The 18,343-nt window shown below is 33.2% G+C and overlaps 1 protein-coding gene across 1 annotated transcript in view; it reads left to right on the top strand.

Moving 5' to 3' along the window:
• The window catches only part of LOC114342607 (disco-interacting protein 2), a 1,011,532-nt gene that overhangs the window by 900,013 nt on the left and 93,176 nt on the right, over positions 1 to 18,343 (top strand). The window contains exon 19 of the mRNA XM_050658584.1: positions 1,631 to 7,485. Coding sequence (XP_050514541.1) covers positions 1,631 to 1,883 — 253 coding nt within the window. The 3' untranslated portion in view covers positions 1,884 to 7,485. The remainder of the gene's footprint in view (positions 1 to 1,630; positions 7,486 to 18,343) is intronic.

The raw sequence follows: 18,343 nt of genomic DNA on the forward strand, positions 1-18,343 counted from the left end.
AATTATTTTCAGAGTTAAAGCTCTTACCGGTCGATTTTTATTTTTAAATTATGATTTTTTGACGTATATCCCATAATAGTGACGTCATCGATTTGGGCGTGAAGACGGCATTGATGATTTTTTTTAAATGGGAATAGGGTCATGTAGTAGCTCATTTTAAAGGTGATTTAATTCTCTATTCGGTAATATAAAAAATAGGGTGGCCAAAAAATAATTTTTGAATTAAATTAATTGCAGCAAAAAGAAGAATAAGTATATGTAATTTATTTAACTCAAAATACATTTTACTGCTATCAGAAAAGAGAAAAAAAAATGTTTATTTCACAAATAAACATTGCTTTTCGCTTAAATTAAATATTCAAACTGCTAAGAGGCAGGTGGGTGGCTGTTTGACATTTAATTTAAGCGAAAAGCAATGTTTATTTATGAAATAAACATTTTTTTTATATTATCTGGCACCAGTAAAATGTATTTTAAGTTAAATAAATGACATACATTCTTCTTTTTGCGTGAATTAATTTAATTAAAAAGATTTTTTGGTCACCCTGTATAAATAATGATGTTAGTGTATATAATGGTGATTACATTACTGAATAGAGAATTAAATCACCTTTCAAATGAGCTACCACAAGACCCCTATTCCGATTTAAAAAAAATAATCGATGACGTCATCACGCCCAAATCGATGACGTCACTATTATGTGATATACGTGAAAAAATCAAAATTTAAAAATAAAAATCGACCTGTCAGAGCTTTAACTCTAAAAAATTAATAATTAAGTCATGAGATAATAGACCGTTTCCACACTTTACGAATGCACTGTATAGTGATTAAAGTGATTAAAATCGCAAAATTGTCTTCAGTGATATTGTGGATTTTCTCTCACCCTCATTTTATTTAGATGTTATTTAGAAGAGTGCATACGGGTTTGCATTCTATACATGACCTTAAATATATGTTTTCGTGAATAAAATTTGTCGCTGAGCAATCATGGTTATTATAATTTGTTAATCTAGCAATAAGTCGCATGGTATTTCTTTTCAATTTTCAATTAAAATTCATGTTCAAATTATTTACACCAGTTAAGTATTTATTAAAAAGTTCTTCAGATTTTATTAAGTGCTCTTCGTCTTGGTTGTCCTTGATGTTGGTGTTACTATTGATCTAGATCATGCTTTTTTCGTTGTTCTGTTAGGCCTAGAAGTATTCTGACTGATTTTTTACAGCGCACTTTTAGAATCCGATATCATAATATATTTTGTATTGTTTATTATTCCCAGTGGCAATGTAGTCTCACAATAAATACTGATTATATTTCTTGTCTCTTTTTAAGTATGTTTCCTGATTCATATTGCGAATTTAATGTTTTTTTTTGGATTATATATATATTATATAATTTTTTATATTTAGCATGTATGCGTAGAAAACCCATGTAAAATACATCAATTTTATTTGAATTTCGTTAGTTTTGTTGATATTACTACCATATATAGTGTGATATTAAGTGTGATGAATAAAATGAACACTATTATCGACACGTTTTTCTTTTATATTGTACTGTGTATTGTTAAATATCTATCAATAACACATAATTGATTTTCCAAATGTATAAATATTTTTTTGTTCTAGCGCTGTGTTTACCTGGACTAATCTACTTGTCGTAGTGGTAGAATTAGATGGCAATGAAAGCGAGGCTTTAGACCTTGTTCCTTTAGTAACCAATACCGTTTTGGAAGAACATCACCTCATCGTAGGTGTTGTTGTAGTAGTCGATCCTGGAGTTGTGCCAATTAACTCCCGTGGCGAGAAACAACGTATGCACTTACGCGATGGTTTTCTAGCTGACCAATTAGATCCAATTTATGTGGCTTATAATATGTAAAATGTATCAAGTGGAGTGTTGTTATATTCACAACCGATGTATAAGATGTACACGTATAGATAAAAATCTTCCGGTATATTTTACAAAATACACTTGAGTGTAAAAAAAGCGATATTTGATATTACACCTCCTGTTTCAATGTGAGAAGTACGAAAATAAAAATATGTTATGTGCAAACAATAGGGAACTGGCATATAAAAATATTTTTGCATAAAATTGTTAATTTATGTTTAAAAATTGTATATTCAAAATATACGTCTTAACAAAGAATGGTGTACGTACAACAACTGATCAAAGTTCCGCGCCCAAAATTTCCGTTTCAAACAACTTCCGCGAGCTGGGGTCTGACGTCACCAACCACTGTTCTCGTTCGCCCGTTCGGTGAGCTATTGCATGGAATGCATTTTGCCATTGCTAGTTGTGCGTGTCGAATAACTGTGTTATTTGCTCGGTGTTTATATTAGTGTATTTAGTGTATACTATACTTTATCAAAATTGAAAACAAATTGCCTAATATAAGTACTATATAGTGCTGGAATGCCAAAGCACAACTGTCAGAATATCCAACAAACATTTTTTTACTCTACTAGCAGAACCAAAAACGTCGATTAAAGTGGTTAAAGGCAGGCTTGCGAGATAAAAAGGATATTTCACAAAGTAGCAAAAGTCTTTATTTCTGTGAGGATCATTTCGATGTGAGTATTTATCTAATTAGGTACCTAATAAGACATTTTCTATTTCAAGAAAAAATATGCAATACATAGATGCAAGGTGGACAACATTAATAACTGGGTGAAAAGCAGAAGAGTAGAATGGAACGACCACATAAGCCGAATTACAACAAATAGAGTAGTAAGGACGGCGAGAGACGGTTCCCCAATAGGAAGACAATCAGTGGGAAGACCACGAAAAAGATGGAATGACAACTTACTGGAGGCACATTGAAAAACACATAGAGTAATGTCTACATAAAAAGAAGAAGAAGAAGAAAAAATATTAGTTGTTTCATGAAATGTGCCTACTTAAACTTTATTGGTTACAGTTGGAACAAGACATGGATAACTATATATAATTCAAGATTTTGGGTGGCCCCATAATTATTACGTCAGGTGTTGTCCCGCACATATTTGATTGTTAACTAGATAGAAAACGAGCTTTTTCTCAGCCTGTGAGGGAATTAGTCCTTAATAGGGTTAAACGACAACTTCTTGAAGATGCCGCTTGTAGAGGACAATGATGATAAGAGACAGTGTGATCTTAATTTCACAAACTTAGTTCAATCAGGACCTGAATTTAACCAACCATCTTTACCTCAAAAACGGTATCTCAATAAAGGTATTCAATGTAAATTTTAAAGGTGTGTTACAGTCGAGTTGTCACCATTGCAAATACATAATAAGGATGCAGGAACTTCACCTATAAAAGACTTGAAACATTATTTGAAGATACAAACAGTGAAGCAGGAAATTCTGTATTTGGAGATAATAGTGAATATAGTGGTAGTTATGACTATTGGTACAATGAAAGTGATTCTGTATCTTGTGATGAAGATGCGAAAGAAGAGGAAGCAAAACAATTTAAAAGTTTGTCTCTGAATTGTACAGTGATGAAGTTTCAATATAGACCTAGATTGTATACGTTTCATTTTATACCGTTTTAGTTAATGGAAATAAAACACAAACAATGCATCTATTTTTAACTCTAAAAAAGATAAGAACAGGACTCAGGACACACATTTATGTCTCTTGGAGATGATTTTGCCATAAGCGAAAGAAATGCTTCGAGAATATTTGCAAAACATGTTCCATTAATTAGTAAATATTTAAGATCTTGTATTTTTAATCCCCAAGTTAGTTCAATTAAATTAAACTTACCCTTAGCATTTCAATTATTAAAGACGATTAAAATGTACTATACAATCCCCAGAATAACCTTATCGCTTTGTTTTGAAAAACCCTCATGAGTAATAGTACTTATGCGTTTTAAACCCTTTAGAAAAGTAGCAATTTCTAAAGATTTATAAATTTCACTTTGAAACTACACAATTCATTGTAGAACTATACAAGAGTACAAATACTAACTGGTAATTTCCAATTAAATGCGATTAAAATGTAATATACAATTCCCGTAAGGCCGATGTCAGATTATGCGTTTTGACCGGATGCGTTTCCGCCGCATCCGGTGAAAACGCATAGTGTAACAGATCGGTCCGGTTGCGTTGGAAACGGATGCGTTTTGAGTCATCGGTACGCGCTTACAAACTGCACCAGACTAAACGCATAGTGTGACAGGTCGGTCCGGTTGCATTGGAAACGGATGCGTTTTCACCGCATCCGGTCAAAACGCATAATGTGGCATCGGCCTAATACTCTAATCGCGTTGTTTTCAACTCCTAGCCCGGTTGACCGTGGTCCTTGACGTCAGACCAATAGAAGCACGTTCAAGCACCTCCTAAGAAATTTGAATTTCATAGCATTTTCAAAGCCTCGTAATAAACGTATGGGTTAAAAATATTGTTTTTTTGCATGCAAGCGTTTTAAGATCATGTTACCTTATGTTTTTTAATATAATTTTAATATTTAAAAATTTATGCAAGTTCCCTATTATGTACTTTATTATTTAATTTACAAAAACTGCTATTGCATTATTTGGAGGACTCATTATAAAACAGTATGCAATACGAATAGAGTTTCCTAAATATTCATCATTGCAACGAACGCAAGAAAGACGTTATGAACAGAGAAAACATCAACTACACAACGAATTTATTTATTTTTCAGTATTTGATATTAACACCCTACTCCTAATTACACTTTCCAATCGATTTCGCATGAATCGGAAGACTTTTCTAATCAATTCTTAAGGTATTGCTTACCATTCATCATTAAGCGCAGCTCTCAATTCCATTATGCTCCCTGGTGCATGATTTCTGTCCCGGGCCCTTCGTTTAAGCTCATCCCAAACATGCTCTATTGGATTTAAGTTCGGGCTCAACGCAGGCCAATTTATTGTTGGTATACCAATCTCAGTCAGATAGGTGGTGGTGACTCAAGTGGTATGGCATCGTGCATTAAAATAAATCCATCGTATGGATCCAAATGTTCGTCCAAATGTCTCCCATGTAACGATCCGCCGTTAAACCTCCACCACTTCCTCCACCAGGCACGAAAACTAACTCCGTTTTCCCATCCATAAAAGTGCCTGCCCAAAACATACAAGAACCGCCTCCATATGACACAGTTTCTTGTATACATTGAGCAAATTGCTCTCCTGCTCCTCTATGGACTCAACACCTTTTGTCGTTACCTTGTAGACAGATCCTGCTTTCGTCGGAGAGTAATACCTGACTCCATTGATAGTCGTCCCAATGCAGATATTCACGAGTAAATTCTAATCGCCTTTGCTTCTGGGCTGTAGTTAATTGGGACTCGTAGCTGCTGGTGTCAGGTTGGCTGCCTTCAGTTTTCTTCTGACTATCCAAATGTTGGTAACCACACCTCGAACTTTTTCAGCTCTTCTTTGAGATATTAGCACCAGTCAAATAAATGTCGAATTCTCAGGGATTTCGATACGAGAAATCGATCATCTCTCTCCGTTGGTATTCGTGTACGGCCTCCACCTTGTCGGCACCAGTATCTTGGTACCGACGATACATTAGGGACACAGCTGATTGGCTCAGGCCTTCTCTCAATAATGATATCCATTGTAATGACGTGGTATCCATTTGTAACGAACGTGAAAACCTTGTATAAGTGGCTGATGTATTAGTGGGTTGCTATGGAAATTGATGCGTACGATGATGTTAACCGAAACAAGTCAGTGCGTGTCGATGCCAATGAGTCAAATTCTGACCCCCTCTCTACGTTGCCTTCTTTATTTGTAATACGTCATCTGATTCACTCAAAAACAAACTTTTTTAAAACTCAATAATTAGGTTAATGATTGTACTAAATATTTTTCAATTTATGTACACTTTTTAGATTGAAACAGGAAACGTACTTTCGCAAACTCATTTTGAGTCGGATTATCTTGCACTCAAGTGTAGTTAAGAAGTAATAGAGGCTTTTGATAAAAGAATTGTTTAAGTAACATGTTTACCGGAAGTACTTATATTATAGTTAAATACGTAATGTATGAAGCATATAGCCGCTCTCTTAATTTCTATTTCAAACTAAGGAAAATGGCATTACTAAAATGGCTTACCTAATACAGCAACTTGTGAATTGTTTATACTTTTACAGTAATTTTCTCAGACGGTTAACATATTTATGCTAAAAACTCAAAATATCAAAACTTGGAACGCACCTTTTGGACTGTAATAAATAAAAACATCACGAGGCAGTTTGTTATCTACAAATAAACAATATTTTACTACTATTTTCAAAATATTTTCAAAATTTGTGCTTGTTTAAATACTTATATTACTGCTTTTTATTTAACCTTATTACTTTATGAAATCTTATGGTAGCTTTTAATTCAATAAATGCCTTTTATTATCCAATGTGAAAAAAACTTATTGGTCTCTTCGGTATTATTAAAATTCTGAAGTAAAATTAGACGTTGATTATCTGTATTTAACACTATTAGTTTGATGTTAAATAATTTCTCGCTGTCAATACATACCGCTACTGCAAAGATTTTAAGAATGTGATATTGTCCATATCTCATAGCAATCATCTTAGCTCATTCAGCATAGCTGATCTTATTCCATAACCCGCCTCTTAGTCATCGCATATGACTTGGTGAAAAAGTTTCTGTAAGTGCAACGTTTTGGTAAATTAGATATTGCGTTTTAAGGACGTTCCTAAACTTACTTCAGTTAACTCGATGAACTATTTTCTTTTTTCAATTAGTCTGAAAAGAATTTAGCATAAAAACATGTTATAACATTGCAAATATACGAAGGTTATAAAGAGCAATATAAAAATTTATGAAATAGTTGTGTGATAAAATGAAAGAGACTATAAAATCATTAATACAAATAATAACAGTAAACGAATGTAACAAGCAGAAACGTTTTATTCCAATAGAAATAATTGTCTCCCTTACACATTGTCTCACACTACTAGCAGCATAGAAGTGTACCAGGGTAAGGGTGTCAATGTTGTCGTCTATGTCTGGTATCGAAACCGAACCTCTCCAGTAATAGTAATAACACCATTTGATTTTTCCGGCAGCTCATGTCAAAAGTACATTTACAGTTAAGAGATCAACTAAACCCTTTCAAAAATGAACTTCGAATATTAACAAGCAAATAAATTCTTCCAAGTAGTAATACCTTATTTTGGGTATTTTTAATTTAATCTGATGGACACGAATTAAATGGACATACTATTTAATCTTTAGATATTCATACATTTATTTTTCTATAGAGATAACATTATAGATTTAAGATACTGATATTTTCATACCGATTACACAATCGCAATGACTATACATTTCAATAAAAAGGTGTATTCGGTTCCTGATAAAGTTGATAATGAATTAAGTAAATCTCGTAAGGTTTGATAATGCCTAGTAGATACATCAGTTGTGAAATTAACTTTTAATAATAATTTGCAAATGGAGCCCAATTATGAATTTTAAAACAAAAACTATCATGGTAACAATTTCGTTTTTATTTTATTTCTGCATTAGTTATTGTCATGATGGTTAACTAGTAGTTAAAATGTTAATTTCGAAAATTTTGAAAATAATATGTTATGTAAAAATTGCAATTTGTTATTTAAGCATATCTGCCATGAATTATTCGTTATTTAAATTAACGTATTCAGTATGTAATACAATATGTTGTTTTTTGTTAGTGTCTCAAAAATTATAAACATCGTTCACTTCATTCAGTCTTGTCATTTTGGTATATATGTATAACGTTTTACTTATTTTTTTTATTTAATATTATATAGGTATAGTCCAGAATACCTATACAAATTTTTACTGTTGAAAATCTAATAGTCTGAGATTGTCTATATTTGATTTTTATTTCTATTTGTGAAATTAAATTAAATATTTTTGAACTTTGTTTCCAAGGGTGGAAACTTTCTAAATATCGTACTAGGTTGACCCATCTCTAGGGATCGCTGGCGTATATGGATTCAGAGTAGAGGAGTGCATCCGAACCCAGTTCCCCCTAAAAGGAGGTCCTGCAATTGGATGTCTTTCTGTCACCCTGTCTACCGTCGTCGAACGTACCGTACTTCTAAAGGCGGGATGGCGCTGTAAGGCTTACAGTTTCCTTAATAACTGCACAAATTTAATTGTGCACACTATTCCCTTTCTCGTTACTTCCCGTTTTCTTCGCGATCATCCCTCTCACAGTCACAGCATTGATACCCATTTCTCTATTCATTCTGCTTCTCTCCACTGTCCATTTATTACACTCCAGCATTGTGAGTAATAGTTTCGGAGTATTATCAGTAAAAGCATTTGTCTGTATCTACCTTTCCGAACCTATGAAGGTAGGTCCTAAAACACTCCTGTACTGGAGGACTTGCGTCAGGAAGTAATCCAGTCGCTTGTAACCACAGCCCATGCAGTCCCTTAGGCTCGGGATCAGCATCTTAGTCCACTGGGCAACATCTTCCACTCAACATGTTATTCCACTCTTCCTGCCATCTTTCCATTGATCTTTCCCTTTCTTTTCTTATGGCTCTAGTCAAATGCTCTCTTCTCTCATAGATATGTCTCCTTTCAACTGCTAAAACATGCACCCGTGATAGTCCAAGGCCGCCTCAGGTACAGTCCTGTAGGTCGGTATCTCTATCGCCACACTCCAGACTGGTTCCGCGTAAAGGACGACTGACTACACAACACCGTGTAGGGCCCTTTTTATTTCGGATTTGGGTCCCCCAATGTTGGTCATTGATTGAGCAATTTGAGCACTCCAAAGAATCTAAACATCTAAAGACGTTGGATCTTATCCTATTATTTGAGACAAAATTTATAAATATGTTCTCTTTATAATGTGAATCTTTGTTAATTACTTCAGTCTGTCACTAATTTGACACACGCAGATAAATAAATAAGTTCTATAACGTTTACAAAATTTTGAGGTTATTCAATTTAGCGGAACGCAAATAGTGGTGTATAAGTATAATTTATACTATTTTAGTGTGACGTGTAAAATAACATTCAGGATGATAGAGATTTGGAATGAAGAGTTTATTAAGAGATCACTATATATTTTAAGTAAAGGAACAAAACTAAAACTAATATTTGGACAAATTTTGAGGCACTTGATACAAAAAAACCTGCTCAATTTTTTTTATAGATAAACGTGTATATTGATCAAAAATAGATAATAAAATTATGACATCTAGATGTATATATGCCGTTTAATCGGCTCTAATCTGTATTACTATTCATTTCTTGTAATATTACTTTTAGGTTGTATATTATTATTTAGTTAAAGCGCTTAGTGCAATTTCAGCTGCCTGAACTTAATATAATGTTATAGTTTAAATCTGCATATTAAATAATTTTAAAAAATGGTTAGAAGTTAGATATATACAATTACAATAAACGATTACCACCAAGTGTTTAATCCGAATATCGTCACTGGCATAAAGTTTTAGATATTGTCTAATACATCTGTTTCATTTTTAATATGTAAATTTACATTTATATAAAAAATCAGAATAAAAATTTTATACAGTATGTAATATTAGTTGATGTTAATATAAATAAAAAAGCTGACCTACTAGGTTGACGTTAAAAATCTTTATGAATAAGATCAATAAAGATATCACTTTTTCACTAACTTTCACAGCCATCAGCAATATAGAGAAAACGTAACATCGGATCATTGGATTCTGAGCTCTAAACTAGGGTTTGATCTTGTAAAAAATGTTTTCATGTTCACGGGTGTTTTCATCGGTTGTTCAGTTCTTGATGGAATTTCTTTTTTGGGTTACACTGGCTGTTAATAGTTGCTCTCAAATATTTTATGGAAGTTACCTGTTCTATTAATTCTCTTGGCATAGAATTGTACGTTTTTTGGTCTTTTTGAAAATACTACAATTTTAGTTTCGGGAACGTTTAGATGTAAACCCAACATTTCGGCATGACGAACTACCGCATTTATTATATTTTGTAGTTCTTGTGCGTTGCTTGCTATTTGGATGGTATCATCAGCGTATAGTACCTTTCAAGATATTCTAGAAAACGGTATTTTAATCCTAGTACCAAGTCATTTGTATTTGAGTAGTATTGATAACTTTCGAGTAGTGAACATACTGAATAGCAGGTATAATGATTAAAAGTACAAAAGATTAAAATTTATTAATTTCTACCTGGGTCGAAAACTTAACCATACCATTCAAATACAAATGACTTTGTAATCAGCTTAAGATTAAGGTTTTCTAAAATATTTTGAAAGGTAGTATACCTGATATTATCTGTGCTGCTTCCGTGCTCTTGATTCCATCTTGGACCTCTAATGCTTCTCTGATATAGATTACGGATACAAATTAAATAATAAGGGTGATGAGAGTCCACTCTGTCGCACTCCTCGTCGGATTTATATATCTTCTGATGCAGTGTGCTACATTTTAATTGTTGCCGTTTCGTGCCAATTAGACAAGGCGGAAACGGCGGGTTCGTTGGGAAACATATTCCCATGAGATATTTTTGCATAATCACATTCGTGAGACGTCCCAGAATAAGGTACAAGAAGTCGCCCACGTGAAAAGTGGGCCAATTTTTTTTTAACAATTTTTTTTTAATCAAATTGCAAAAATCGGTATTTTTGGCCCGCACTAATTTTTTTTAGGTTTTTTGGGCCATTCTGGACAAAGAAGGTCTCTTATAATTTTTCTCTAAAGTTGATCTTTTTCGAGTTATAAGCAATTTAAAATTTGAAAAACGCGAAAATGGCCCTTTTTAAGACTTAATAACTCGGTTAAAAATTATTATTATGTAAGTCAGAAAGCGACTAAATCAAAGTTTAAAGTCTCCGCTACATGATCCTGAAGAAATCTTTGTCATTAATTTACTACTAAGCTGCTATTTTTAATTAAAAACAATGAGCGGTTAGATCGTATTGTCGCGGTTGTAAATGTGAGTGCGAGCAAGATGCACAATTGAACTGCTGGAATGGCTTCTCTCTCGCACTCAACATTTACAGTGGCCGCACACATGCATGGCGCTTATTATTTTTATTTAAAAATAGCAGCTTAGTAATAAAATAATGACAAAAATTTCTTCAGGATCTTGTAGGGGGGGCTTTAAACTTTGATTTAGTCATATATTGACTTTCATAATAATAACTTTTAACCGAGTTATTAAGCCTTGAAAATCGTCATTTGTCGTTTTTTTTCAATTTTAAATTGCTTCTAAGTCGAAAACGATCAACTTTAGAGAAAAATTATAAGAGATCTTTTTTGTTCAGAATGGTCCAAAAAATTAAAGAAAAAATTGATCGGGCCAAAAATATTGATTCTTGCAATTTGATTAAAAAAAATTGTTAAAAAAAAATTGGCCCACTTTTCACGTGGGCGACTTCTTGAACCTTATTCTGGGATGTCTCGCGAATGTGATTATGCAAAAAAATCTCATGGGAATATTTTTCCCTTCGAACCCGCCGTTTTCGCCTTGTCTAAATATAGTTCTGAGATAATTCGGAAGTCTTGTTCGTCAATTCCAGTTGTTCTCAGAATGTCGATCATCTTTTGATGGTTAATGCAGTCAAATGCTTTTCGATAATCAATAAAACACACATATACATCTAGATTCATGTCTCTGCATCGTTGTGTTAACACATTTAAGGCAAAAAGGGCTTCTCGTATTCCTAATTCCGTTTCGACATCCGAATTGAGTATCACTCAGCTGAAACTACACTTATCTTGTAAATTCGTATCTGGATTATTCTGAGAAAAGTTTTAAGGACATAAAACATGAGTTTTAAGGACATTAGCTTGATATTCGGTAGTCATATCGCTTAGCGAGGAATTGGGTTTTTTGGCAATGTTACGAATGTTGATTTTAGCCAGTTTGATGGTATTTTATTATCTGTCATATATCTTATTGAATAGTGCTGTTATCAAGTCTAGGATTTTCCTTACGTTGTCCTCAATTAATTTAAGAATTTCGACATTGATATTATCTGGACCGGTGGCTTTTTCATTTTGTCCAATTTTGGCGTTAAAGTAACCCATGATCATCGTTATCTCGCTTCTTTTTGTCAGTCGCATTTTTTCATTTATGTTGTTATATAATTTTTAGATTTATTCATCTGACTTGTCACTTCTTGGAGCATACACCTGAATAATATTTAGGTTTCTATTGGTGGTTCATAACTTGAATATTGCTACTCTATCATTTAGAGTGATGAAGTCTGTGACTGTTCATTCAATTTTGTTCGATACTAATCTCGTTCCATATTGATGTTCTAGGTCGGTTCCTCCTGAATAATAGATGTATCCATCTTTTGTGTGTTGTTTTCCTGAACCAGGCCAACTTACTTCACTCATCCCTAAGCTGTACATTCTCATTCTCCTCATCAACTCACATTAAATGTCTTGGTTGGATTGTTATAAGCTACCAGACTAGTCAATTAATATTATTGACTATTTTTAGATATTATCTTCAACTATAAAATAGGAACTTGGGCTTCGATAAAACACTGTTGTCGGTTATTATTAAAATGTTTTTTAATATTGTTCTGAAGCTACTTATTTGTGGGATTTACGTAATTTATTATTCTAAATGGGAAATTGGCTACAATTTAACTTAATAAATGATTTTATTGACGTTTCGACTTCCAACTCGGACGTCGTTATCAAAATACAAAATATTACTAAGTTAAACAAAAATATCGTTGCTTAGTAAAAAAATGCTTCTAATAATTTAATTTAATCTGACTCATTTATATCGGATATTCAGACATATATTATGCATTTTAAAGTAGAAGGCTTTAAAATGACATTGTTAATTTTTATGAGTTGCGTTCCTGGGACGACTTTATTGAAAGATAGTTCATTCATTCATAGAATGAACTATTTTTCAATTATTTGTTATAGCAAATATTTATTAAGCAACAAATAAAATTCAATGTGTTCAATAAAATTTTCAAATTTTTGTTGGTTACAAACTTTAGCTAGTGAGTATATTCTTCAAGAGTTCTTTATCGTAAGTTTACTTATTATTTCAACATACACCTACAATGCAATTATTAATATTTATTTCTAGTATTATAATAATATGAATCAACTTCTAACCAACACAATTTAAAAAACCGAGCATTTTTACCTGTCATAAAATCCGTGTTAGGGTCCATTTTCGCAATAAACTTGGTATCAATGGCTAATACCTATTCATTTTAAAGGCAAAATCTTTGGGAATAATCTTTTCCCTTATTCTCAAGTATTGGACGTCATCGTATAAAAATATTTCGAAAATCTGATAAATTTTACAGTATTTGAAAACAAAGAGAAAATATTAATGTACCTACAGTACATTTTTCAAAGATCAAAAAATTACCCATCCACATAATTTTAGAACTTTTTAAAATATTGAGTTTCTTATTCCATAGTACAAGTACAAGGTATAAAAGTGCTGGTTGGTGCTGTTGGAATATTTTTTGCTTAACGTTATTGATAATGTTACTAAAAATCAGGACTTCAACCTACAACAAAATTTTAAAGGAGGTGGAAAGCGTTCTTATAAATGAGTAGAATTTATGAGATTTGTCGTTTTTTACGTATATCACTCTAGTCTTTTAATAATTTAGTATATATTTGGCTGCTTACCGATAATTTTGACTTTATCTTTTAAAAAGGTTGTGTCCTTTTATTTTATTAAAAAATGTTAAAAATTTAGTTATATTTTATATCTTTTTTTTTTTCTTACTTTTTATTATAAACGGGCTTTTTACAATGCTCAATTGGATTTAAGTAAAATGTATTTATTATGTATTAGTTCTGCACAGACTTATGTTGATATACAGATTGTGACAATAGTTAATTTTATGTACATATTTTAACATAGTTTGTAGAGTTTTAAATATTAAACTTCATACTTGAATGTCCCTTTTTAGTTAAATGTGTTAAATGAATCTACATACATTATGGTCACAGTTGAGAATGATGATTAAATGTATCTTTATAAAATGGATCTTTTATTTATTTTTGACACCAGTGCATTAAGTGATGTAGTATAAGAACTTTTTAAGAATATTCTGTAACTTTTAACAAATCAAATAGAAATGACCAAGTCGAATCGTAATTACTCGAAATCGGAATGTTTGATATCTATCGCGTCATTTTCGTGTTTGGATTGACATTCTGTAACTCACATCGTAATCAGGGTAAATCGAAATCGCCATCTTCTATTTGACACGCTCAGGATGTGGCGACAACCCCACATTGACCAGCGAAATTAGTGTTCTGTGACCTGTTTGTTACTGGATCTTAACTTGAAATATGACACATTGTTTATTAAAGTGCCATTTATTTTAACTCCTATATCTTGGTCAGCAAGGGCTCTGTTTATAATTTCTTCTGAATATAAGTTAAATAAGGTTGGTGAAAGTATGCATCCCTGCCTTACGCCTTTTTTGATCTCGAGTTCCTCGGTTGTTTCCCGTTCTACTCTAATATTCGCCTTCTGGTTATAGTAAATATTGAAGATAATTCTGAGGTCCCTTTTATCCAAGTTTTTCTCTACCAACAGTCTCATCAGGTGTTCGTGGCGAACTTTATCGAACGCCTTGTTGTAGTCAATAAAGCACACACATATATATATATATATATATATATATATATATATATATATATATATATATATAATATATATATATATCCTGGTTAACATCTAGGCATCTTTGGCACATGATATTAAGTGCAAATAGTGCTTCCCTTGTTCCAAGCCCGTTTCGAAACCCGAATTGAGTATCACTGATGTCAGCGTCTATTTTTTGTGAATTCTTGTATGTATCATTTTAAGATATACTTTTAGTGTGTGTCCCATTAACGACGTTCTACACCTTCGGCAAAGAATTAAGGATTTTCATGAAATTTTAGTATGTTATAGTTTACTTCAAAAAACTAGACTTGATTTTTTAAAAATTGTTTTACCGTACCGTTTAGTTACTATTAAGGGTCAAAGTTAAGTTTTAACATGGGCTCTTATGGGAATTCTTAAAAAGTTAATAACTTTTGACCCAAATTTACGATTTTTAATTATTTGTGCTTAAATTAAAGGTTTTTTTGTAAGGAATAACATATTAAAAAATGAGGATTGTTTACCGTACCGTTTATTTTTAATTTATTTATTATAATTAATTCCGTAATTTATTCCGCAATTTCCTTAATTTATTATAATTTATTTTTATAAAGTATTCAATACTGAAACATATGATTTGAGTATTCTGCTACAAATGTATTTTTACCAACTTTCGCTAGCATATAAGTTTCCCCCTTTCCTCTGAGAGGCATACCCCGCAACGAAGGTGTAGAACGTCGTTAAGCTTATTGTGCGATGATCGGTGCACAGTTTTGCGTTTGTTTTCTTTGGAATAGTTACAAAAGTTGACAGAAGCCATTCCTTAGGTATTTCTCCTGTTTTATAAATGCAGTTAAAGAGGTCAACCAAAACATTTACTGTTTCATCTTCCACAAGCTTAAGAAGTTTCGATGGAAGTCCATCTGGACCCGGTGACTTGCCATTTTTCATTGTTTTTATAGCATATAGTATTTCTTCTTTAGAGATTTTTGGTCCTTCCTCACCTTGTATGTTACCAATATCATGATCCTCTCTTTCATCGGCAAAGAGTTCTTCTATATAATTCTTCCAGGTCGTAAGCTTTTCTTGTAGGCCAGTTATTATTTGGCCATTTGCGTTGTATAGCACATTGGGATGCTTCCTTTTTTGTATACCTGCCAATTCTTTTACCTTTTTATGTAGGTTAAACGTGTCATGTTTTAATTGCAGTTCTTCAATTTCTTCACATTTTCTTTTGTAAAAGTTTTCTTTCGCCGACCTTATTTCATCTCTAATTTGCTTGTGTATCTCGTTGTATTTTTGTTTGCATTTTCCCTTAAACTTAAATAACAAACGAGGAAGTGGCTCAAGCGCTTCAAAAAATAAAGAAAGGAAAAGCAGTCGGACCAGATGATATTCCTCTGGAAGTATGGAGAGCATTGGGAGAGACAGAAATAAGTTGGCTAGCAGGTCTATTTAATAGAATTATGGAAGTTGGACAAATGCCAGACGAATGGAGAAGCAGTATATTAGTACCTGTCTACAAAAACAAGGGAGACATACAAAAATGTACAAACTACAGGGCTATAAAACTACTTAGCCAGACCATGAAAATATGGGAGAGAGTAATTGATAGACGGATACGTGAAGAAACCGAAATATCCGATAATCAATTTGGCTTTATGCAGGGCAGATCAACAGATGATGCAATTTTCATTGTAAGGCAACTGATGGAAAATACAAGAATAAAGAGACCAACGCTCATATGGTATTCATTGATCTTGAGAAAGCATATGATAGATTTGCTCGAGAGATTCTGTGGTGGGCACTCAATACGAAAGGAGTCCCTGGCGAATATGTAAAGATTGTGAGAGATATGTATGAGGGAGTAACGGCTAGTAATAGGACAGGTGTGGGAGAGACTGATAAATTTCAGGTGAAAGTAGGATTGCACCAAGGCTCGGTGCTTAGTCCTTATTTATTCTCATTAGTTTTGTACCAGATAACAGCGAAACTACAGGGTAGCATTATATGGTGCCTAATGTATGCTAATGGTGTAGTGTTAATAGGAAATAGTGAAAGAGACTTAGAACAAAAACTGGAACAGTGGAGACAAGCTCTCGAGGAAAAAGGTTTAAAACTTAGTAGGACAAAAACAGAGTATTTGGAATGTTCATTTAAAGATGAAGTTACTACAAATAAAATACTAGGATCGGTATTACAAAGTAATGGAGAAATAGATGGAGATGCATGCAGTAGAATTAGGGCTGGATGGATGAAGTGGAAAGAAGCGAGTGGTGTGTTGTGTGACAGAAAAATTCCAATGAAGCTGAAGGAAAAATTCTATAAAACAGCCATAAGACCGGCTATGATGTACGGAACTGAATGTTGGGCAGTGAAAAAGAAAGAGGAACAACGAATGCATGTGGCGGAAATGAGAATGCTTAGATGGATGAGTGGAGTGACAAAGAAGGATAAAATTAGAAACGAGTATATTAGGGGAAGTCTAGGTGTGGCACCAATTGATGCCAAAATAAGAGAGCATAGGTTAAGATGGTTTGGTCATGTTCAACGTTGAGACGTTAATCACCCAATACGAAGAATAGCTGAAGTGCAGATCCCTGGAAGGAGTAGGAGGGGAAGACCAAAGAAGACCTGGGGGAAGACGATAAGGCAGGACATGTTGGTAAAGGGGATTAACATTGATATGACACAAGATATAATTGTGTAGATAAGTGCAATTAGGGAAGCCGACCCCGCATAGGGATAAGGCAAAGAAAATGATGATGAATCTGTACCAACGTCTGTTTTTATCGTAGACATAATAAATTGTCTATGGTTTCTATGCAAAATGTCCCGCCTTTTTAGTAACTTCCTTAGACCAGATAGAGGTATATATTAACATAGATCTGACGACAAGATCTCTTGGACTGGTTTGCGGTATGTATCTCTTTCTAGCACATTGTATCGAGAAACTAAGGTGACATTAAGTAATAGTATAGGCGTGGAAGGGGAGGACTACTGTCGCAGCTTTACTATGCATAAAAGTGAAACAGCACTGAGTCAAAACAAAAAAGATGGTGTCGTCACTTCGCTGAACAAGAGACTCTGTCTATGATAATATATAAGTCTATGCCTTAAGGCGGATCCACATCAATAAAAATTTGGGTGTGTTGTATTTTAAAAGACAAAAAAAAATTTTCAGCACAAATTTAAATCTGGTCAAATATTTTTACGACGTAAATATTTATTTTGTGTGTTGTACCGCCGAATTCACTTAGCGACAAGTGGATAATCAAGTCCACATTAACACTACTGTGCGGCGAAAATTTCTTTGAAGTCGACTGAAAAACCGACAGCACGAGGGATAGCGTGCGTTGTATGTCATGAAAATATTTTTGCATAAATCCATGCGGCGCACAGTCCCCATCAACAAAAAGTTCAACGCACACGAGCAAATTTGTTTCAAATACAACGTATAACGTAAATTTTATTGGTGTGGATCCGGCTTTAGACAAGGAAAGACAAGGTTTCATAATCAACTTAAAGTGAACATTAGCTAAAGTTCACTTTAATGTGTATTACAATTCCATTGATAAAGGTGCCAACTTAAAATTTAAACTAAAAAGGGGTAGTTCCCGGTCCTCGGGTCCTCGGGTAGAGTTTCACCATGTTCCCAGAGGTTTAATCCTTTAACATCGGCGTTTAGCCATTTTAAATTTATTTCAACATAATGTAGATTTATTTATAATCACAACCATTGT

This window comes from Diabrotica virgifera, chromosome 8, assembly GCF_917563875.1.
Source record: "Diabrotica virgifera virgifera chromosome 8, PGI_DIABVI_V3a".
NCBI lineage: Eukaryota > Metazoa > Arthropoda > Insecta > Coleoptera > Chrysomelidae > Diabrotica > Diabrotica virgifera.